General features: G+C 45.7%; 1 protein-coding gene across 2 annotated transcripts in view; it reads right to left on the reverse strand.

Annotated features, from left to right (window-relative positions):
- The window catches only part of TPCN1 (two pore segment channel 1), a 767,000-nt gene that overhangs the window by 174,941 nt on the left and 566,802 nt on the right, over positions 1-25,257 (reverse strand). For both annotated transcript variants that reach the window (XM_069619236.1, XM_069619237.1), the window contains exons 22-23: positions 10,461-10,507; positions 7,246-7,314 (exon numbers count right to left, since the gene is read on the reverse strand). In XM_069619236.1, coding sequence (XP_069475337.1) covers positions 7,246-7,314; positions 10,461-10,507 — 116 coding nt within the window. The remainder of the gene's footprint in view (positions 1-7,245; positions 7,315-10,460; positions 10,508-25,257) is intronic.

Below are 25,257 nucleotides of genomic sequence, written 5' to 3' on the forward strand. Positions count from 1 at the left end.
GACGGGCGAGCAGGGGCCCCGTCGGTATCCTCGACGATGTCGTCGTCGTCACCTGCGTCGGGGTCCATTCCGACGGGCTGGCCTTCTTCCACGCCTAGGCCGTGGCTTAAGACCTCGATCAGCTCCTCTTCTGAGGTTGAGGCCGAATCTACGACGACGCCCTGCCCCCCCCTTCTTCTTCCCCATGGAGGGTTTCACGGGGCTCCTATCGATGGGCACAAAAGAAGACTCCCTCCGAGGAGGCAGGGAGATTCTGGGCCCCGAGGTAGCCACCACTGGTGCAGCCTCCACAGGCTGAGCCAGGGCCGCCGCGACCGTTTCGATAGAGGGCTTGGTCGGATGGATCAAGGCCTTCACCACCTTAGGTGCGCTCACCGCCTTATCCTTGAGGGAGGGGGCACTGCCACGCTCCTCCTCTGCCTTAGAGCTCGACCGGGGCCTCTCCAGGAGCTTCGCCGGGTGCTCGGCCTTCCTCTTACCCGACCCAGAGCGTTGGCTCGTGGTTGATGGTGCCGGGGAGGGTGCGCCCTGCCTGGCGCCCGTAGAGCCCGACCGTTCGGCGCTCCCGGTGCCAGCGGACTCGCGGTGCTTAGCCTTATGTTGGGCCCCCGTCGCCGGGGCGCCCTCAAAGGTCTTAGAAGACCGCTCGGATTTCTTCTTCTTCTCGCCAGACGGGCTTTTACCCTCCAGCCAGTTGGCGAGACGTTGATGGCGGTCCTTCATGGTCCGTTCCGACATGTTGCCGCAAAACGCACAGTCCTTCTCCACGTGCGTCTTGTCCTCATGAAGGCAGTAAAGGCAGAAAGAGTGTTCGTCCTCCTTAAAGACGTTCTGCAGCTGGCATCCAGGGCAGACCCTGAACAGTTTTCCGGGCGTCGAGCTTCCCTTCTCCTGGGCCATCTCCGAGACCGGGCCTGAGAAGCTTCTGGAGTCCTCCGAAGTGTAGCTCGACGAAATCTTCACCCTTGAGGGGCACAGACGAATCCGACACGGGTCCCCGTTGATCGGATGTAGGATCGGTGGAGCTTGAGGCTCTTTTGACCGAAAGGATCGAAGTTTTTTGTGAAAAAGCGCGAAAAATAGCACTAACGCTCGAGAGCAATAGCACGAGGATCCCAACACATGAACGTGCGGTAAAAATCTGAAGATGGCTGCCAGAGGCGGTGCTTAGGTAGAGGGCAGTCATTGGCTGTGGTCAGTATGACGCAGAGACCAGTGATTGGTTGTTACTACGAAAGACAGATCAGAAACGAAACTGATACTGGTTTTTTCTTTACCGAGGATTCCCAGCCTGACGACGGGGAATATTCATGAGCATGTGAATCCATGCCAGACCCCATGCTGGAGAACCTGTATACATCGCAGACGGCCAGAATCAAATCTTGAAGACAGGGATCTGGGGCGTGGGTCATTCAAAGGGGAACCCGACACGGAAGCCCACTATCGCCCATGCTGTATGTTTGGCGCTGGAGCCCTTAGCAGTCTACTTATGCCAAGAATTTTTAGAGATGGGCATTCAGGTTGGCGGCACCAGACACTTAATATCGTTGTATGACGATGATGTCCTGTTGTATATAGGGGAGCTGCAACACAACCTGTCTATAGTCATGGAAGTATTGCGCAACTTTGCCAAACTGTCCAGGATATCATTTAGTAGAGAGAAGTCTTACATTTTTCCAATGGTGAGACTCAGTGGGGTCGAGGTTGAGGCTTTGCTGAAAATGGGGCTCCTGTGGGAAGTGGGCTCCTTTAAATACTTAGGTGTACACATCATGCACACACCTAAAGACATGCACGCACGCAACACAGCTGGGGTGATGCAAGGGTTGAGAAAGTCAATGTCCTTTTGGTCCAGGCTCCCACTTTCGCTGATGGGTAGAGTAGCGATTATAAAAAGTATGGTTCTGCCTAGATTTTTGTATTTCTTTACCAACATCCATCACTATATCAAGGTCTCCTTCTTCCATGTATTGGACCTTCTGGTGAGGGGATTTCTGTGGGGCTCATCCAGTCATAAGATTGCCCTTGCAACATTGTGTCTACCCTATAAGGAAGGCGGTGTGCAGCTCCCGAATCTGGAATGTTACTACCTGGCTGCACAATTCAGTTATATAACGAAATATCTTTTGGATGAGGTTACATCCGAGCTGCTACTGCTACAGCAGTTGGTGGCCCCTGCCCACCTCAGGGAAGTGTTATGGCTACCTTTGCACTGCCTAGATACTACACCCTTATTAATCAGCTTGGGCAGGAAGGTGTGGCATAGAGCACTGAAATTATTGAAAATAGACTGCCCTTACCCGCCTGATGTACCGATAGTGGCGGATGTATGCAGGAACAGAGAGGAGTTTGCAGTGGCACAACGTTGGGAGGACTGGGGAATCTCTACTTGGAGCAACATGCTTGAAAATAGGAATTTAAAGAATTGGGCACTATAATCGGGCAGACAGGCCTTCCTAGAGGGCAGTTCCTACGAAATAGGAGGGTAGCGGGGGTGGCCAAACAGAAATGGTTCAGGTGGCTGTTAGGACAGTTTTTCTGAAGTCCAGTTAAGGGCCTAGTAAAACCATTCTACTGAGGCAGTACAAGACTCCACTCTTAGAATAAGGCTGTACCACCTGAGTTCGGGGTAGCGTAGACAGAGCAGCCAGGCTTATCTTAGGAGGGAGAGAGGGCAGTAGATACAGTACAAGTGAAAATTGTAATACAAATGATCCAAAGAAACACTGAAACACTATGTATTATAAAAATAAAGGATTTATTTAAATACAAGTAGGCCCAGATAAATCTAGGGGTTAAGTAAATACTGAAACATTATATGAAATCACAATATAAAACACAACACTATACTTGAAAGTACACAGACCCAAGTATAGACCTTATTTGGAACACCTAACAGTAGTTCTAGGGAAGTCAAAACCTTGTTATACACATTTAGTATAGGCCAAGCCTATTCTTTGGGAGTAAAAGACCAATTGTTATTTTTTGATTACTTTTGGTAATACAAGGACAGTAGGCCCTACCAGTTGTACAGTGACTCTTGGAACAAATCACATAAACAGTCAACTGGACAATATACTTTTGGTGAATAGTGAAACACTTATTCTAGGTGCAGTAAAAACCTATCACTACTTTTGTCATAACACACAGTTATACCAGGTGAGCAAAACCTAATGGATGTAATATACAATTACAGATGCTTTGGAAATCAGGGAACCCCAGATGGAGATAAGCAATAACTCTTGTAACTTGTTTTGGATGGCACACAGCTAACACAAGGTAAGTAAAACCCACTTACTTTAACTTCACAATGAAGGGGAAAGTAAAACCCAATGTCACACTTTACAGAATAGATATTCTAGGTAGGCAACAACCTATTGTAGACTTATTAAAGACAGGCTAGCAGCAAGTCAGGGGAAGCAAGAGCCAGTTGGGGGACACTCATACAGTTATCCTAACAGGACTAACCTGGTGATACCAACAGTTGGAGGACACTCATACAATTACCCTTCAGGAATAATCTGGTGAAACCAACACATTACTTTTGTAAAGAGGCACAACCTAATCACAGGAGAGTAAAATACCTTCACATCCACTTTCTTTTAGACTGGCAAAACAGTGGCTAAGGAAGAAAAGATGTTAACCATACTTTTAAGAACAGTGCATCACACATTCAAGATCAGTAAGAACTTTTGTAACTGTTTACTCTTAGAATTACAGTTACCAACCAACCAACTCTTTACAAGTAAGTAAAACACTTGATTTCTTTTCTAGGCAGAAGTCCCAATCCCTTCAAAGTCTTTCCCTTTGAGCATGAGTGTTCTCAGTGGCAGAAGGGGGTCACTAGGACTAGTGACCAATAGGCAGTGTTAGAATAAGTTCTTTAGTAGCAAAAGTCAGAGTTTCCTTAGGAAAACTGGCAACCAAGTGAGTACTTTACTTCTAGGGTTAGAAGAGGGTCCAGGGGCTTCGCAGAAGACACCCCAGCAGGATTCTAGCAGTGGGACTGGGTGTACTGGACGAGGGACCTCCCAATCACAGAAAACACCCCAGGACTACACAGAAATCCCAACAGGCTTAAGGTAAGTATATACCCAAGCCAACACAGTACCTCAGCAATGAAGAAGAGATTGCAGCAGGAGAACTTCAGGGACTGCAGCCAAATACCCGGTCACTGGATTCCTTGTCCTGGAGACTGAACACAAGACCTCAGAAGGGACTTTGCAGCAGGGATCGATGAAGAAGGCTCTAGGCAAGATTTCTCTTGCAGCTGAATGCGGTTCTGCGGGTTTGGCGCCTTTTCAAGGAGCACAGATGAAGACAGAAAATCGCGGTTGAATTCTCGTCGTTTAAAAGGTCCAGCAATCTTTTGAGGGGACTTTTTGGACTCGATTCGTGTCTCTGGAGATAGACCGAGATGCCCACGAAATTTCAGCGAGATTCGGCATTCGGAAGACCGTGCACCGCACAGTGGCAGGAGGTCCCAGGGTATTGGGGTATTGCAAGAACGCAAGGTTGCAGCAACCCGTGGGATGGCTAAAAATGCAGGTCGTCTTGAGTCTAGTGGGTCTCACCAGGCTCTGGATTCGGGTCGTCGTTTTCGAAGACCCCAGGTCGATCGGAAGGAAGGGCTGCAGCAGGCTCCGGTTACAAAGCAGGCTCTCCGGCCGCTGGAAATCATTCCCGCCGCTTTTCCTTCGTCATCCTCTTCGGTTTTCGGTTCCAGTGGTCGACATGACTTCAGCTTCCAGGTTTCCAGTATTTATCAGGAGCTGCAACACAACCTCTGCATTCTCTCCCCGCATTTTACAAGAAAGGGGCGTTTGGCTGTCCAATCAGGACAGCCAACCCCCCACTGGGATTTGGCCCAGTTGAAGGAAGACCTAAGACAAAGGAGGGGGAAGTTTGGGACCCCTCCCCCACTTCCTGTGCTTACAGACTGACTGGAGCCTGGGCGGGGTGTCCAGGGGACTCCCGCCGAAGACAAAACTCAAACAAAGGATTTTCCCGCCCTGGATGTCAGGGGAAGGAACAAGAAACGACAAGAAACACTAAAATGGCAGAAAAAGAAGACAGGGGCCATTTTGGTAAAAATGAGCACCCTTAGGTGCCTTTACTGCAGCTGTGATTACAGCACGCGGTAAAGGTGCACCAAATTAGTAAAAGGTATCACTGCCACCAGCCATTAAAGGTAAGCTTGTCACTGTAACATAATTGTTACAGTTTAAATGTGAAAGGGGATACATTGTATCTCCCCAGCACTCCACATAAGGTGGGGTGTGCTGGTTTCACAGAAGTAAATGTAAAAGGGATCCAAAGATCCTTTCTACCCTTGGGAACTGTAGTTCACTCAAGGTTAGCACAAGAAAGTTAAATGGGGAGCCCCTAGGGCAACCCAGCAACAACAGGCACTTATTGCCAATAAGTTGTTAGACATGATAACTTTAAAAAGACACTATGGAGAGTCTTAAAAATGACACCCATAAAAAGAGTTAAAGACAGGTGAGTGTGGAAAAAGGTTCCCACTCACTGAGGTATTAATGGAAAATATCTCACTAGAAAAGCAAAAAGTTCTGGAGTTGAACCAGGCAAGGAAGATTTACCAGCCCTGTGGAAATCTTACCTAACAGTGGCCAGAGGAACCTGTGGCAACAGCATTCCTGGTCTTAATGTACCCTCTGGAGGATGGGTGGCGATCGGTGTCTAGACTGTACAGTGCCTTAATAGATGGACCTAATATGCGGAGCTCCAAGCTGAAGGCATGTTGGGAATCAGACCTAGGAGTGGAAATTGGGGAGGGGGAGGGGGGACGTATTCTCAGGTTACCCAAGGATGTGTCTAGGAATGCCTGTTTTAAACTGATCCAAATAAATGTGCTTCACCTCACCTATATGACGCCTAGTAAAGTAGCCAAATTCAATAGCAGTAAATAGTCAACCTGCACCTGGTGTCGGGGCAACGGGGCCAATCTGGTACACATGTTTTGGCGTTGCATAAAGGTGCAGGGTCTCTGGTCCCGAGTTGAGCAAACATGTAGGAGGGCTAAGGTCACAAGATATTCCAGGAACCCAATGGAATGCCTACTAGGTGCATACCCGAGGAATAGCAATCACAAACACATCAATACGTTTATGGATTTGGCATGCATCCTTGTTAAACGTTGCATTGCAATGTCCTGGAAATCGGCTGGGGGTCCACAGTATTCACGCTGGCATAGGGATTTTGAAACCTGGGCTGAGGCGGAGACCAGAGTGTGGGTCAGGTCGGCGCTAAGCCTAGACGCGGCCTCGCGCAGCGCTTATGGAGGTATGGAAGCAGTTGGTTTAGGATATGTTTCACCCCTCAGATGACAAAACCCTGTGAACACCTGGTACAGTTTAGGGCGTTGCATAAATATCTGGATTTGCAACCTTTTATGCCCTATGGCCAGCTCTAATACTTCTGACCAGACTAGAACTGGGTCACTATAGCCTAATTGCGTACGTTAATAGTTTTGCTGGTCTTTACTTCAGGCCAGACCACAGAATGAAAAGAGCTAAGACCTAGATGACATGCGTAGAGAACTTATCTTGTTGGACTTGTTTTGTCCTGTTTGTTAATATATTGGCAGAATGCATCGAGTAAGCTAAATGCAGACCTGTAGCAAATGCACAATGATTTAATGTATCAGTGTTGTTCATAAATGCCAATAAACAAATTTGAAAATAAAATAGGGAACCGTCAAAGGTAAGTCCACCCTTGCCTGATAGTGTCATCTGATCAACCAGGGTCTCTGTAGGAGCACCACATTTGAAGTCACAATTTTTCATATGCATGTTGTGGCTGTCTGAACCCTCCTTTGGTGTGACAGTTCAGTGTGCTTGCATAGTGTCTGAGCACTTTAAAGCAGTCAAAGGCAGCATGTTGATGTTACATTAAAAACTCATGAATAAGCAAGCGCTGGATTTAAACCAGTCTTTCTCAGACATCAATATGAAACGGGGTAAATATATGGGTTTGAGAGTGGGCAATATACACAGAGCAGGACAATACAACCTCACTCATGCACTTCATTGAACTGTCCAATACTGTCAAGATTTAAAAGCAGTTTAAAAAGATCATGGTCCAGGATTGGGCTGGGCTTTTGTCCTCCCAGCGATGCAATGATCTCTGGAATAATCTAAACAGAAGGCAGTGTGATCCCTGGGAGCACAGGTCCCATTGGCCTGAAATGGGCCCAGGTGGTACCAAGATGCCAACACCTACCATGGTGACAATGTAGAACGTCATGAAATAGAGGCGAGCCCAGTGAGAGGTTTGTGACGTCACACCTTCCTAAGGGAGAGAGTGAAACCTTTAGAATTGGTACAGAGATAAATGTAGAATTACAATATAACCCTCTAACATGAAGCGCAACCTACTACATATATAATTTATAGTTCAGAATGACTTTGTAATCAGCTAGTTAGGGCATCACAACTATACGATTATTAAATGATGACATGGTTGTGACATAAAACAAAAACTATCTGGGGCTAAAGTAACGACCAAACGTGGTCGGAGGAAATTTTCATTCCTACTGTTAAGGCAATATATACAGAGAACGGTATTAGGAGCAAATATTGTCAATGAGGAGGGAAATCCTCTCTTGAGTTACAAAAAACAAAACACTCATGCAGGCTGTCACTACAAAGAAGAACACCCTGTCCCTATCCCATAGGTCTCTCCCTAGGAGCTTGGTGGTGCACCGCCTATCTAAAAGGGATAGCAGAAAGGCTCTCCCTAGCCAAAAAGTATGCACATATACCTAGAAAGCTATATGCGATAAAAAAAGCCAGATACAAGTATAAAGTTGTTACATCGAGGTAAAATACAGCAAAATATGTTTCTCAGTCTGTGACTGGGTACTGCTACTAGGAATTTCTATCTGCGTTTTATTCACCAAATAGTATAGTAATCCCGTCTGTTCGGAACTTGTATTGATCATAATAAAACAATGAACCCTCGGTGGAGGGAAAACAAAGAATCTAGAGGCATAACGCCTGCCTAGTCAGAGGAGTGATATTGAACGTGCACTGGTTGTTTGGTTTTGGCATCGTTATGCACATGAGAAGGCTCATGCGCTGGTAGGTCAACCAGTTTCAATGACCATATTCATTTTGGTCATCTTCTCAGGACCAGGTATTTTAAACATAGGAACGACTTCTTCTGTAGACCATCAACTGGGATCCAGGCGGCACCTCCGTTCCCTAGGGGGAAACATACAGGTAGATCAGAGGGGAGGTCTACCCTCTGTAAAGCACTTATACATATTAGTTACTGGGTGCTAAAAGTGTGTAAATTCACAGTCCCAAAACCGAATGGGGGTGTCATAGATGCAAGGACTACCTTGTGTGTCCGTGTGTTGCACCAGACTACAAAGGTGGGGGGGGGGGGCACAATGAATGTAGGGGAGGGAAAATCAGTAGTTACCCGGAGTGATAGGGTCATATTACAATCATGTGATGAAACCAGCGTCCAAAAAAGTGATTAGAAACTCATAGATCAAGTGGGACATGCCCTAGTCACAAGCCTCTGTGATGAGGGCTCGTCTGTGGCTTTGCGTTTTCTGGGAGGCTGCGTTTCCATCAATTTCCGGCCATGCCATCAATTTGTGTAAAGCTACATGGAAAGTTGATTTTATAGTTCTTCAGTTTAGTGGCTAAAATCTAGAAAGACGCACAAAATACACAAAGTGCATAATGTGCAGATGTTTTGCTTACCTCGTCTGGGGTAAGAAAATGGTGCAGGAATGTCAGACTGCCTTGTCTTGCATCGGGTGAATGTGCGCATGATATTGGTCCGCAGAGCTCATTCTGTGACAAACAGACCGTGAGTTAATACTTTATCCAGGGGGTAATGAGGGGCTCATCTCGAAAGGAGCCAATCCTGGAACCGCTTACCTGCTGGTGAGTTGCTGGAGAGTTTCAAAAAGGTTTTTGGAGACTCGGATCCTCCAAGCGCTGTGCCAGCTGCTTCCGTGTATATCACAGCAGGCAACCCAATAAACGCTTGTCAGCCCACCAACCATCTTCGAATGGGATTGTCGTTGCGCATGCGTGTGAGCGCATGTATTCCGCCAATAAGTTTATCAGGTGGCACAGAGTACACATCTCTGTTTATTCGATCTCCCTGAAGGGACATGCCGGCTTCTGTAGGGATGTCACGGTAAAGGGGTCAAGTAAATGTTAGTCTGCAATTGTGTGTATGCACGTAGGTGCCAGTGATTCTAGCTTACTCTGGATCAGTACCCATCTGGCAGAATCTAAGGGACAGACTGGTGAAGACTTTACCTAACTTCAAACCCAGCCAAGACCTCACTCAACCTACTTTGACCTTCACTCCTATGTTTAGAATACCTGGTCCTGAAGAAGATGACCAAAATGAATATGGTCATTTAAAACTGTCAACCCACCAGTGCATGAGCCTTCTCATGTGCATCACGATGCCAAAACCAAACAACCCGGGCACGTTCAATATAACTCCTCTGACTAGACATGCTTTATGCCTCTTGGGTAATTTTTTCCTTCAATAGAGGGTTCATTGTTTTATTATGATCAGTACAAGTTCTGGACAGGCAGGATTAGTATACTATTTGGTGAATAAAACACAGATAGAAATTCCTACTAGCAGTACCCAGTCACAGATGGGGAGACTTTTTTTATGTATAGTGCCTCAATGTAACACCTGTATGCTTCTATCTGGCTTTTTTATCGCATGCACCACCAGGTGTTCTTATTTGTAGGGACAGCCTGCATGAGTGTGCTGTTTTTTGTAACTCAAGAGAGGATTTCCCTCCTCATTGACAATATTTGCTTCCAATGCTGTTATCTGTGTTATCATGGTTGTGACATAGTCACAATGTGCTTGTGAGATACTGCTTCATTGCTTTTCCCTTCCAACCTCAATTTGTTTTTGTAGGCCAGGCCCTTCACCTTCCCCTAAGGGCCATCACTACTCACGGCTAATCCTGTCTGAGGCACACCCCACCCGAGGACTACTGGTCCATGCCTACTCCAATGCTCATCCAACTCTGAGGCCTATCCCTCCTATGAAGCTCACCACCACCTCAACTTCAATCCCTGCTCTGAGGCCCATCTCTGTATGTCACTACGTCACAGATCTAGGGAACTATGTACAATACTGTTTCATCAAAAACTTTCCAAACATTTTCTAAAAATGTTTTGACTTTTTGTTTTGATATTATAAAGAATAAGATACCCCGATATAACATGTCACCTTGATGTTGTGTAAACACACTGGGATGTTGTGTAAAGATACAATACTCATAAATGTTCTCCACCTATCTTTCTTTGACCAGAATTTTAATATTCAAAATATATTTGCACGATTCTGAATCCCCAATTCCCGGAAAGATTTTATAGTTTTTGAGTGGTTGGAAATGCCAAAGAGAATAGGATATGGAAACCAATACCACTCACCATGATTATATACCAGTTATTCACCACGGTCAACTCAAACAGCGTCACTGCAATGCAAGAAGAGGAAAAAGAGTTATGTCAGCTAAAGCATGTCATTCTTTCCAAGAGAAACCTCAATTCTTCTCACTCCTGAGAGATTAGCTTCTATCCTTCCTTGTTAAAGGTATGGTTCCCATGTTCATGATTGGATCTCAGAAGAATTAAGCCCATCATTTGCACAGAAGACTTTGTTGGGTTGTGCAAATATCCATGAAATTAACCTGGAAACATTTGCAGCTCTGCCCAGGAGAGTCGGGCAACTCATGGAGTGAGGACAGGATAAACCTGGGCCAGATGGCCAGAAAACAAAGTACCACTTCAAGATCTCAAATGATAGAGGTGCAGGTGGAATACCAGATAATGGGGAGCTGCCGGGTCACCAGCAAGGTGTGTGGGAGGGACCAGAAGGAAGATAGGAGAGAGTAAGCAGCAAGATGAATACCCAGCGTAGAGACAGAAAATAGAGTAGTTGCCATCAACAAGAAGCTGCAGATGTTAAAGTGCAGCAATAAAACAAAGCCTAGATAAGATGAATCCTGGAACTTGAGTCAAAATTCCAAGCACTGCAAGAGAAAAAGTTGTATTGGAAATATCTTCAATCCTAGAACACAGAGATAATGCTCAGAGTAGGTAATAGCTTGATGTGAGAATAACTGAATATTGGACTTGGGGTTAAATGTTCCTAATGGGGCATGCAAAAGCGTTCGAGTGGAAAAGCACAAAGCCCTGAAACCTGGAGGCAATGTTCCTAGTGTCACATGAAAGACTATGTATTTTGAGAAACATAATTCTGGGACTTGGGGTCCATATTCCACATACAGGAAAGTGATTCATCTGAAAAACATGAATTCTTTTGAAGGACCTAATGTACACTGAAACCTTAAATCCAAGTCCTGATTGGTTGTCAAATAAGAGAAGACAGTTCCTGTGGCAACCAATAGAACGATTGTGAAGTTCATGACAACCTGATAACAGTTAAACACACAGGTTTCATTTTTCGATTTTTTGCCACACAACACAGAGGAAAGGCTACTGTTGCTATCTATATTCAATAAACATACTAGGAGATAATCGTTCTACTCTGGTCATAGGGCAAGGGGGGGCAAGCATGGTCCGAGCTCCTCTCCTTTTCCCTCCATTAACAGAACCCCAGTTGGCAAAGTCACTCTCTTAAGATGCGTTGACCAAGCAGCAAGGCTGAACTAAGGAGGCACTGTTGGGTAGTACAGTTAATACTTGGAAGAGGTTATACAAATAACACAGTTTATTACAATGATACATGAAGGCACACTTAAATATGTTTACTTGCCTTGAAATATTTCAAGTATATAATACAACTCACAGTTAGGTAACTCACTATGGGTTACACACTAGTCAAGAATCACAAACAGTTATTCAGACAATAAATGCATTCGCCTAAGTAGGGAGATAAGAGGGTGAGCACACATCAAAACATAGGCCTTATTATAAGGCACACAGCAACTTAAACTAAAACCTCAGAAGTTCACCCATAGCCAATACCAAATCTCTGGTAGTCTTTTTGGCGTCCTAAAAGGTTTCTGCCGGAAGAGATGAGTAGTCTACCAGGGCCCGCTAAGCTAGTCAGGGGAAAAGTACTTAAGATTGTTAGCGCAGGGTAAATGTAACATGCAAAATACTGACTTAAAGGTCTTAAATTGGTTTCCAGTGAAAGAAGTAGCAGCTATTTCTATTTGTTTATTTTTATTGTTTAAAGCAAAGTCCTAGCTCGAGAGCAGCGGAGCTTTGTACAGAGTGTGGGTAGCCAGCATTTGGGCAGCCATCCTTTAACAGTAGAGCAGTACTGTGAGGTCTGTGCGTCGCTATGTGAGTCCAGTGGAATTATTCCTTGGTCATGTGTTGTTGAAAGAGCCATGTTTTGACACATTTGAGAAATTGGGAGAATTGTGGGGGCATTCCGAGCCGACACTGGGATCGAGTTCCAGAGGGTGGGTGATTGGCAAGAGAAGGATTGTTTGCTGGTCCTCTCTTTGCCGAGGAGTTGTGATTCAAGCCCGGTGCTCAAATTGCTGCGTGAGGAGCGTGTGCCACCAGATATGTGGAGCTTAGCCACCAGGTACGCTGGTGTGATACTCGTGACTGCTTTGTAGATGATAACTGCAGTCTTGAACAGTACCCTGGCTTGGAGTGGAAGCCAATGTAGTTTGCGTAGGATGGTGGTCATTCGGTCAAACTTCTGTTCGCCTGTAATAAGAAGTTCTGCAATGTGGAAAACTACTCTAAGTGAAGCCATGTTTGCAGCTGGGAGCACTGTCGCAAGAGCATTTCTCTGCACTACGATCCGGAAGTCCTACGGCGGGATGAATGGTTTGATTTATCTAAGGGTAGAGATCTTGAGCCAGACTATTTGGGACTTCGTGGCTATCTGTTTCTGGAAGGACAGGATGCTGTCAATGGTGAAGCCATAGGATTTTGCTGAGTCAGAGTTGTGGATCAAATCCTTCTAGGCGCATATCATTGAGCCATTGTTGGACAAGTTGTTTTTTAGCGGGCGCCCGATGAGTTCAAATTCAGTCTTGGATAGGTTTAGTTTGATGTAGGCAGCTGACATCCAGGTCTGGATGATGGTTTTGTAATCGCGGAGACGAATTATGTCATGCACGCTATTTACTCATGTACAACTGAGTATCGTCTGCATACTGGTGGAAGGCTACATTGGGATCTTTGAGGAGAGTGCCCACATGATACATGTAAACGTTAAAAAGGATTGGTGAGAGGATGGAGCATTGGGGGACTTTACAGGAGACCTGGAGTCGGTTAGAATGCAATGAGTTCATTAGAACAGCCTGGTGTCTGCCTGAGAGGTAGGAGGTAAACCAATTCAGGGCAGTGCCAGAGAATCCCATTCTGTCAGCAAGGGGGGAGAGAAGGATGCAGTGATCGACAGTGCTGAATGTAGCCGTGATTGTAGGTCATCACATTTATTCCGGACTTTGCTGAACTCATGCTGTAGGTGTGCGATGTCGCGATCATGTTACGTAACTTTATTTTCTGTTTCGCTCACCCTTGTTTCCACTCCCGTGATGCGTACCCCTTCCTTTTCAAGCTTAGACTTCAGGGACCCGATGGTGGAGACAATATCATCTAGCTTCACGTTCACTGCCATGAAGCCATTCTGTATTGCAGCGAGGTGGTGGGGATCTCTGGTGGTATGGGACGCAGAGGGCTGTTCATCTTCAGTTGGAGCCTCAGCAGGGTTCGAGTTCATAGCTAGTGCTAGTCTATGTGTCCATTGGGCCTTTCTTCTTGGACCCGGAGCCCTTCGTCATGTTGACTGCCACCGAGTATCTGCACTGTATACAATTAGGGGAGATTTATTGCCAGTTGCCTCTAGCGCTGTTATGTAGTTCACTTTTGTATTGATCCGTTTCCTCTCCCTCCTATTCAAGTGTTATGCAATTTATCATCAGTGACAGGTCACCCTAGTCCGGCCTAAGGTGCCGCCGCAGCCAGATCAGAGTCTGATAGGCTCTCGTAGCAAGCCCTAGGTCCACTGGGCAAGTGCAACCGTCAAGGAAGCCATAAGGATGTTCTCTGTACTGTAAATTGCTAGAGGGCCAGGGTGATAGCAGGGCACCAGGGTGGATCCTCTATACTTGGCCGATATGTAGCGCTGTGTTGGTGGTCTCAGAGCAGGTCACCACAGTGCGTGCGCTCTTGGAACCCAACCAATTTCATGGGGTGGGAAAGCTGACAGGCGCGCCGTGTCCTAAAAGTGCCTCTCCGCAATGGCCGCAGTGGGTAGTGTAGTTGGACTCATCACTACTTCTTAGTTCTAGTATGTGCCTATGGGTGTCAACCGCACACAACTCAGCAGCCCTTGCAGGTGTCGGAGTGCTATTTTGTCACTAGCCTTCCTGCTCTGACTGTATTGGCAGTTTGTGTGAAATGCAGTTTAGCGGTCCAGGCCCTTGGCCCCATCAGGTCCAAACAGGGGAGGTCTTTGTCTTCGCTCGCCCTTTGCTGAAGACACCCAAGGAGGACTGATTAAATAGGTGGTGGGCGGAGTAACCGAGTGGTAGGGCCCAGTCACGTGACTGGTAATCTACTCAATGCTGACTGCTTTGAGATGGCCTAGAGTCCTTAAGTAGAGGCTTGGAAGGCACGAAAACTGGAGGTGGGAGAAGCAACTGAGTGGCAGGGCCTGGTCACGTGACCCATCACTTCTGGGGTTCTCAAGGGTAACCCACAGAAGTCCTGACTTAGACACCCCTATCCTGGGCCAGCCCCGGATACCACGCTTAGGTAAGCAGGACTTTGCACCCAATGGGTGCAGCGGGGTTCAAGAGATCGAAGTGACCTCAGGCCCCTGAACACCTAAAAGGTTACAAACAGTCCCAGGAGACTGTAAATCACTGGGCAAGATGTACCTCACCATTGCTGTCACTGTGCAGGGTCGCAAGATCCAGGGCGAGCGCCGTTGGTTGTCTATAGGTCTTTCTGGAGACCTCCGACTGTAAGGAAGACACCCAGATTTGGTCCCGTAATGAAAGAGACCCTCACAGAGTTGTATGTGGATGCACGTCATGAATTGACCCCAGACTGAGACCAGAGACACTCAGCAATTCAGAGGTAGGACTTCAGACTTTCAGCAGGCTCATTGCTTGGTGAAAGGGTGCATAGCAGATGCCCAAAAGAGTTCCAGCCAATTGGCAAGCCGGAGGTCTTTGCAACGATGAACAGCTGGATCTGAACCGAGCAAAGAAAATGTAAAAACAGACACACCAACAACTGAACACATGGAATGCATCTTTAGCAGGAGAAGTGACTGGTTGGTCCCACCAATCAGAGGGTGGAGGGCACCTTCCCTGTTTATTAGGTCATGGTTTGTGATGCAATGGTACTGGCTGAGCCATGATGATTTCTGCAGCAGTCCTCTGGTGTCCCTCAGTCATCTTATTCTGATCTTCTTCAGAACCAGTGGTCGACTTGGTTCCTGGGTGTTGCTAATCTCCTTATATACAGAATCTGGGCACGGATCAGCCCTCCAATAAGTGCACTTGCAACATTCAAACCTGGAGGTTGCTGTCTAATAATGGACAGCCAGCCTTCCAGAATCTGCCCATCCAACAGCAACATCCAAGCCCCTGGATGAATGTGGATTGGGGCAGAGTCCCCCTCCCCGACTGACATACCTACAGAAAGTTGACACTTCATCACTTGGCCAGGTAGAAGGCTGGCCAACAAAGGACAGCCCATCTTGAACAAGACTTAAAACACGTGGAGGAGCAATTCCGAGTATGCTCCCCTGAAGTACGTTATTGCAGTTAAGACAGCATGGGTTAATGCATCTGCACCAAGGGTAAAAATGTAACTACTGCCACAAGCCTATTCAGAGGATGACTGGAAAGCAGCAAAATGTCTACTTGGAATAAAGAGAAGGACGACAAAAAGCGCCCCCCCACTCCGCCCACCCACACAGCACTCCATGTATGATGGCTTGTGCTCCAAACAAACACAAAAGCCATGAAAAGGAGATGACCACACTTGCACTGGTAGGTCTATGAACTAACCAGTGAAACTAAAATGCCATTGCAAAAGGGAGCCTAGGAGTCCCTGGCAGCACACCACATGGTGGGGGAGGCAGCCATAGGAAAGCATGGAACCAAAACAAAGGGCACAGATGTCTCCCCACACTGCAACCTTATAGAAGTTTGACTATGTGTTTAGTGTGTTTTTCCACCCTGCAGGAGCCTACTCTTCACTATATTGCTTGACATGTTAATAAAGGCAGCATACATCCCTGGGGAAACGTAGCCTTTACTGCAGCATTATATACATTGAACAAATGGGCCCCTGGACCAAATTGCTACCATATCCCAAATGTGCAAGTAATGCAAATCAAGCCAAATCACCTACCATTTAGGTGAGATATATTTCAAAAGAATAATTCCACCCTGGGACCATCCCCCACCACTAATCATACCTAGTCTTCTGTGCAAAGGTGTGCTCGTTCCTATTTATTCCGTATTTACATGTTCATGGTGATATACACGTGAGGCCTTGCACATTTCTCTTCTTGCTCATGTCACATCTTTGCTTTCTTAGGAGTCACATTCTTTTCAGTGAAACCTCCCAATTTGATACTTCACCTGATAAACACCTGTTGCAATTAACATTTCTTATCAAGATTCTGGCAACACTTCTTTAAATGACTCTCTCCATGGACTCTCGAATGGGCCGTCTCACTCTCTTCTTGCCAGGCTCAACTCCACCCCCGAATCCGCCCCTGATGCTCTCACCTGGTGTCTCTGTTCATCAAAGCAGCATGAAATATTTCTCTTTCAATAATGTAATCATCAGGATCATGCCTATCCTTCAGTGAGCCCAAGACAACTTTGAACCATTTAGTGATAACATCTTTTCATACATTCAGTGCTCAATGTCAGATTACTCTGGCTTTTAGGGTCTCTAATAACTGGTGTTCTTATCCAATTTAATAGCAATCAATGTTTGACCCTCTGAAGCATGAAGGGTTTAATCGGCCCTATGAGGATTGGATTTGAACCTGTGTCTTGCAGAATGAACACAGATGTCCGGGTGAAGGCTTAAGTTGATGAACTAACTTGAAGTCTATACAACATTATGGTACCCAATAACCTCTAATGCAGAGAAGCACTGGCCCATTGTGATATACCATTTTGAAATGTGTACAGAATGTTTACCCTGACACGGTCCTAGAGATCATATTCCCATCTCAAATGTCTATTGCAGCTATCACCGTTTCTCCAACAGAGTCATTTTTTATCGCCCCAACCTCAAGCTCTTCAGGACTTTAGATTAAACAACATCAGATGGCCTCATATTTCTATCAAACCAACAAAGCACCAGAAAAATGTGACCATTTTACAAGTTCTTTTAGACTGAACTAGAGTTCTGGCAACCCACTAAGTTAAACTTTTCCACTACCACTTCACATGCGCGTTGTTTATTGATGTGCATAATGATATAATGTCTATTAGCTGACGCGATTCAAACAACTGCCTCAATCTATTTTCTATATTGTCTTTCCTTAGTTAACAAAACGAAATATTAATTTCATTGTTTGACCAGTATATTATTTCAATGACTTTAAAAGCAGGAATGCTTTCACTACTCCTTTGTGTGGGTCCTCCCCTATCTGTGCCTCACTTGCTCACTCGTACAAATGTATCTTGTCACTGAATCTTCTTTTTATGAAGGTAAACAGAGACAAGGTAAGCGGATATAAGATTTCGGCCTACCACTGCCACTATGCTGCCCCTCATACCTAGCATGCTAAGTGACTGTCATAAATCACCAAAGTATCAACTGAAAAGGATACAGTAACCAAAAAGGATACAATTTGATAGGGCTTTTCCAGATCCTATCTTCACACGACTTTATTGTAGGCAGGTCAAATTAGACCTTCCAAATGATACAACTCTCTGACTGAATAAAACAGGCAGAGAGATGGATCACTGGAAAGGGCGTGGGAATTGTACAGGAAGTATGCCTAGAATAGATAAGTATCATAAGACACTGTCCTAAGTTAAATACTAAGAAACACAGAATTGGGATTAATTCAGACACTGACCTTAAGGCTAAACTGAAGAATTCCAGGACAGTTTCTTGAAGAGTCCCAAGAGTTGAACAAACGACAAAGGAAGGGAAGATTAGTAAGGGAGACTTATCCCGAACGGCACGAGGCTCTCGCTAGATACCGGGTTGGTGCACCACAGGATAGCGTCCAATGTACTTTGCACATTCACCTTCCAATAGTTCATGAAATACTTCCTTTCCCACAAAGAACAAAATAAGAATCTCACCTGTTGACTGTCACAGGTGCCAAAAGTTCGAAGTAGTTCAGAAAGACACGTGCAGGATTGCACGCGACAGCATACACGCAGCCAAGCCAGCCGCGCTTGTAGACAGCATTTCCGCGTGAAGAATTAGACACGCGAACAGGATTCACGCAGCCCTGGACAGCCGCGCTTGCAGACAGCGTCCGCGTGGAGATTTGGCACGCAAACTGGATTCAAGCAGCTCAAGACAGCCGCGCTTGCAGACAGCGTCCGCGTGGAGATTTGGCACGCGAACTGGATTCACGCAGCTCAAGACTGCCGCGCTTGCAGACAGCGTCCGCGTGGAGATTTGGCACGCGAACTGGATTCACGCAGCTCAAGACAGCCGCGCTTGCAGACAGCGTCCGCGTGGAGATTTGGCACGCGAACTGGATTCACGCAGCTCAGGACAGCCGCGCTTGCAGACAGCGTCCGCGTGGAGATTTGGCACGCGAACTGGATTCACGCAGCTCAGGACAGCCGCGCTTGCAGACAGCGTCCGCGTGGAGATTTGGCACGCGAACAGGATTCACGCAGCTCAGGAATTAGCGTGTGGAGGAAAACAAGCTCAAATTAGGCCAAAGAAGTTTGCTGAAAGGAATGCGAGATCGCAGGTCCGGAGTTCAGCTACAAACGCCAAAATTGACTTAATCAGAAGCAGCGAATGGAGTTTCCACGCTGTTTATGTATGCACTGCCGTGATACACGTGACGGACCTAAGTCACGTGAAAATTAACGACGTGAAAAATGCAGACGTCGTTTTCCGGGCAATGTATCGAACAACCTCCATTTTGAGTAAAAAGGTCTACTGGTTCTATGGGCGTAACTCATCTTGTATGGAGAAGTTGTTCCTGGTCCAGAGGTATGTCTGGCAGGCATGACAGTGCCACCCCCCAAAGGAGCAGCTTCTCCCCTTTTCGAGTGGAATCGCCTTAATAAAGCAGGAGCATGAATGTTCGACAGAGGTTCCCAGGATCTATCCTCGGGACCATAACCCTTCCAATCTACCAGATAACATGGTTTTCCAGACCGCAACCTCATGTCCAGTATGTCATGCACTTCATATTCGTCTGACCCTTTCACTGGAATAGCAACAGGCCGTATAGGTAATCTTGTAGCATCTGAACACGGTTTGATGAGCGATACGTGGAAAATGGAATGCACTCGCCACCGTTGTGTCAAAGCCAGATGGACAGCAGCGGATTTATAACTTGGAGAACTTCATATGGCCCAATGTATTTAGGCAACAATTTCCTTTTGCCGGGTATTCTCAAGTTTTTTGTGGACAGCCATACCTTCATTCCTGCTTTGTAGACAGGTGCAGGAATTCTATGAGTGTCGGCATAATACTTGTCTCGTTTTTTAGCTTGTTCCAATTGCTGCTCAACTTTGTTCTGTATACTTTTAAGATCCCTAAAAGTACGTCCTGCTGCAGGAGTATCCAAAGACAAACTGGAGTCAAAAGGAATGGAACGTGGGTGTTGCCCATACAAAGCATAGAAAGGTGAAGTACCTATAGCACTATGATAGGAATTGTTATAGGCGAACTCTGCTGCCGGCATAACATTGAGCCAATCTGACTGAAACTGCAAGCACAAACATCGCAGATATTGTTCCATATTGTTATTGACTCTCTCAGTCTGTCCATCCGTTTGAGGGTGATAAGCACTAGACAACCTGTCATCAATTAATAATGCCGAATTTAGTGCCTTCCAAAAACGTGACGCAAATTGTGATCCCCTGTCAGTGATGATCACTGAAGGTAGACCAAAAAACCGGAATATATGCCGGATGAATAGATCAGCCAGACCAGCAGCTGTTGGTACACCAATACAGGGAATGAAAAGCGCCAATTTTGTAAAGTAGTCCACCACCACCCATATGGTATCATAGCCTTTATTTCTTGGAAGTTCAACCACAAAATCCATGGATATCATGTCCCATGGTTTTTTGGGAACTGGTAGAGACTGGAGTAAACCCACTGGTTTGCCAGGAGTAGTCTTGCATTGACTGCATACCGAACATGTTGAAACATAATTTATAACATCTTGTGTTATAGACGGCCACCAACACCATCTTTTCAATAGCTCTAGAGTCTTCTTCTGTCCAGGACGGGCGGCAATCAAAGAATCATGACCCCAACTGAGGGCTTTTTTCTGAATGGTATCCGTTGGTAGATAGAGTACTCCTTTTTTAAAAGGCAAACCATTGTATAAAGCAATGTTCAATTCTTGGATCAATTGTGGATTTCGTTTCACCCACTCCTGTAAGTCGTTTTTTAGAGAAGGTTGTGCAGAACAACTACATATCACGTGATCTGCCAACAGCTTATTTTGTACCGATGATTCTTCTTTCACCTCTTCACCGATGAGACAAAGCATCAGATTTGACATGTTGTCTGGCAGGGCGATAAGTAATTTGAAAATCGTATTGAGCAAAGAAAACATGCCATCTGGCCTGTCTAGCTGTGAGACATTTCATAGTTTTAAATGACTGAAGATTTCTATGATCGGAATACACCATCACCTGATGTTTGGCCCCAAGAAGATGATGTCTCCTCTCTCGGAAAGCATCTTTGATTGCAAGTAATTCACGCTCAGTGACAGTATAGTTCTGTTCATAAGGGGTAAGTTTGCGTGAGAAGAAAGCAACTGGATGCTCCTCCTTAGTTTCTGCACAAACCTGCGAGAGTACCACTCCTGTAGCGACACTGGATGCGTCTGCTTCAACGATAAACTGACAATCCGGATCAGGATGCTGAAGTACAGGTGCAGTTGTAAATGCTTCTTTTAACTTCTCAAAGGAAGCTTGAGCATTCTGGTTCCAACAGAATGGAATTCTAGAGCTGGTTAAAGCTGTCAATGGGGCCACTGTTTTGGAGAAAGAACGAATAAATCTGCGATAAAAATTCGCAAATCCTAGAAATGACTGTAGTGACTTGACATTGTGTGGGATAGGCCAATTCAATATAGCTTTCACTTTAGAATGACTCATTTGAACACCATGATTGGTAATGTCATAACCCAGAAATTCCACTTCTTGTGTATGAAAAACACATTTCTCAACCTTAACAAAAAGTTTATTCTCTCTAAGTCTTTGTAAGACAGCTGAGACGTGTTTAACATGTTCTGGAAAGGATGATGAATATATCAAAATGTCATCCAAGTAAATCACCACGAATTGATCCATCATATCTTTGAAGATATCGTTCATGAAGAACTGAAATGTGGCGGGAGCATTACAAAGACCAAAAGGCATCACTAAATATTCGTAAAGGCCGTACCGCGTCTTAAAAGCGGTCTTCCATTCATCTCCTTCACAAATGCGAACCAGATTGTAAGCGCAGCGCAAATCCAATTTAGAGAAGTACTTGGAAGTTCCTAATTGGTCTAACAGGACATTAATCAATGGTAAAGGATACTGATTCTTTATGGTGATGTCATTAATAGCCCTGTAATCAATGCAAGGCCTTAGGTCTCCTTCATTCTTTGGAACAAAGAATAAAGGAGAAGCAGCCGGCGATTGAGATGGCCGTATGAATCCCATATCCAGAGCTTTATCGATATATTCTTTCAAGACAGCATCTTCTTTGAGAGTCAAAGAATAAACTCGACCAGTAGGAAATTTAGCTCCAGGAATCAATTCAATTGGACAATCATATTGCCTATGTGGAGGAAGCTGTTCTGCCTGACCTTTGTCAAACACATCGGCAAAATCTGCATATTCACTTGGTATATGCGTACCTTTCTGATGTACCACATTGATAGCAGAGATTCCCTCAATAGAGGCCAACATATGTGATTTATTTGATACCACCTGGCTGGTAAAGCAATGTTCGTTACAAAAAACTGAAGGATATTGGATCAATCCTGTAACGCAGTCTATGGCGGGATTATGAAGAGTCAACCAATTAAGTCCAAGTATTATTTGGTATTGAGGAGCCGCAATGACATCGAAGACTATTTCCTCCGAATGACCATTTGATAAAGTCATCTGAATAGGTACAGTCTCGTGAGTTACCATACCGGAAGTCAAGATTGATCCATCCACTGTATTAACAGTTTCAGGTTTGTTCTTGTCTATAAGGGGTATAGAACATTTCTTGGCATATGTGATATCAATGTAATTATTGGTGGCTCCCGAGTCAACCATAGCCTTGGAAGCCAAGTCTTGAACATTGAAACGTAACATCATCTCAACAGCTATCGGTGCATGAGCTGGAAATGTAATGGAGTCCGATATAACACTCGACACAGGGACTCCTGCTACTGTCGAGTTTTGGCGTTTCCCGAAGGCTTATTTGGTCTTTTAGGACATGCCGCCAATAAATGCTCGGAGGAACCGCAATACATACATAAGTTATTTCTCTTTCGGTTCTCTCTTTCGGCTTTAGACAACCGGCCTCTCACCGCGCCAATTTGCATTGGTTCAGGATCATTCGAAGAATGTGCCAGTGTATCAGAACGAACTGGTGCCGGAAGAAAAGGTTTTTTCTCCCCTTTGCGGGCATTTCTTCAGGCATCAATTTGTAAAATTAAATCAAGAAATTCTGAAAAACCTGTAGGAACCATTGGAACTGTGGACAAAGCGTCCTTGAGTTCTTCTGAAAGACCCTTGTAGAAAACAGCCGTCTTCTTGTCTTCCGGCCATCGGGTTTCGGCCGTTAATTGGTTAAAACGCAAAGTAAGCCAACATATCAAAGACTTTGTTCATAGCCGCCAGAAGATCATCGCAATCGTACAACAAGGACGATTTGACTCCAATAAAGGATTTGCCCAAGCAGCAGCTGTACCCCCCAAATGAGAAAGCACGAATGCTGCTTTGGTAGTAAGATCAGGAAATGAATTAGGCCGGCAAAGGAAATGAAGTCGGCACTGATTAACAAAGGTTCTATAGGTTTTAGGATCACCTGTGAACCTTTCCGGAGGAGCCAAGGGAAACTGTGTGGGCATAACCACTTTAAGAGTTCCCTGTGATAATGATGGTGTCGTAGTCCCAGATCCAGACGCAATGGCTGCTGGAATCTGTACTCCCTGAGGAGTGACATGCATGGCATCTTGCATAACATCCATTCGATGCCGTAGCATATCCTGTGCCGTAATCATTTCATTTCTCAAGTCAGAAATTAACTGAGTCAAAACAGTTATAGGATCCGTACCCTCCATGGCTTCCGCTTCTGTCATAAATCACCAAAGTATCAACTGAAAAGGATACAGTAACCAAAAAGGATACAATTTGGTAGGGCTTTTCCGGATCCTATCTTCACACGACTTGATTGTAGGCAGGTCAAATTAGACCTTCCAAATGATACAACTCTCTGACTGAATAAAACAGGCAGAGAGATGGATCACTGGAAAGGGCGTGGGAATTGTACAGGAAGTATGCCTAGAATAGATAAGTATCATAAGACACTGGCCTAAGTTAAATACTAAGAAACACAGAATTGGGATTAATTCAGACACTGACCTTAAGGCTAAACTGAAGAATTCCAGGACAGTTTCTTGAAGAGTCCCAAGAGTTGAACAAACGACAAAGGAAGGGAAGATTAGTAAGGGAGACTTATCCCGAACGGCACGAGGCTCTCGCTAGATACCGGGTTGGTGCACCACAGGATAGCGTCCAATGTACTGTGCACATTCACCTTCCAATGGTTCATGAAATACTTCCTTTCCCACAAAGAACAAAATAAGAATCTCACCTGTTGACTGTCACAGGTACCAAAAGTTCGAAGTAGTTCAGAAAGACACGTGCAGGATTGCACGCGACAGCATGCACGCAGCCAAGCCAGCCGCGCTTGTAGACAGCGTTTCCGCGTGAAGAATTAGACACGCGAACAGGATTCACGCAGCCCTGGACAGCCGCGCTTGAAGACAACGTCCGCGTGGAGATTTGGCACGCAAACTGGATTCAAGCAGCTTAAGACAGCCGCGCTTGCAGACAGCGTCCGCGTGGAGATTTGGCACGCGAACTGGATTCACGCAGCTCAGGACAGCCGCGCTTGCAGACAGCGTCCGCGTGGAGATTTGGCACGCAAACTGGATTCACGCAGCTCAGGACAGCCTCGCTTGCAGACAGCGTCCGCGTGGAGATTTGGCACGCGAACTGGATTCACGCAGCTCAAGACAGCCGCGCTTGCAGACAGCGTCCGCGTGGAGATTTGGCACGCGAACTGGATTCACGCAGCTCAAGACAGCCGCGCTTGCAGACAGCGTCCGCGTGGAGATTTGGCACGCAAACTGGATTCACGCAGCTCAGGACAGCCGCACTTGCAGACAGCGTCCGCGTGGAGATTTGGCACGCGAACTGGATTCACGCAGCTCAGGACAGCCGCGCTTGCAGACAGCGTCCGCGTGGAGATTAGGCACGCAAACTGGATTCACGCAGCTCAGGACAGCCGCGCTTGCAGACAGCGTCCGCGTGGAGATTAGGCACGCGAACAGGATTCACGCAGCTCAGGAATTAGCGCGTGGAGGAAAACAAGCTCAAATTAGGCCAAAGAAGTTTGCTGAAAGGAATGCGAGATCGCAGGTCCGAAGTTCAGCTACAAACATCAAAATTGACTTAATCAGAAGCAGCAAATGGAGTTTCCACGCTGTTTATGTACGCACTGCCGTGATACACGTGACGGACCTAAGTCACGTGAAAATTAACGACGTGAAAAATGCAGACGTCGTTTTCCGGGCAATGTATCGAACAACCTCCATTTTGAGTAAAAAGGTCTACTGGTTCTATGGGCGTAACTCATCTTGTATGGAGAAGTTGTTCCTGGTCCAGAGGTATGTCCGGCAGGCATGACAGTGACAATAGGTTATTTTGTTTAAAAATAGGTTATTTTGTTTTAAAAGTAGTATCATCCTGAAGAAACAGTAGCTAAATGGACAGGCTGGAACAAACAAAAAAACACAAAACCACGCTCA

This window comes from Ambystoma mexicanum, chromosome 10 (genome assembly GCF_040938575.1).
Source record: "Ambystoma mexicanum isolate Mex_15411 chromosome 10, UKY_AmexF1_1, whole genome shotgun sequence".
NCBI lineage: Eukaryota > Metazoa > Chordata > Amphibia > Caudata > Ambystomatidae > Ambystoma > Ambystoma mexicanum.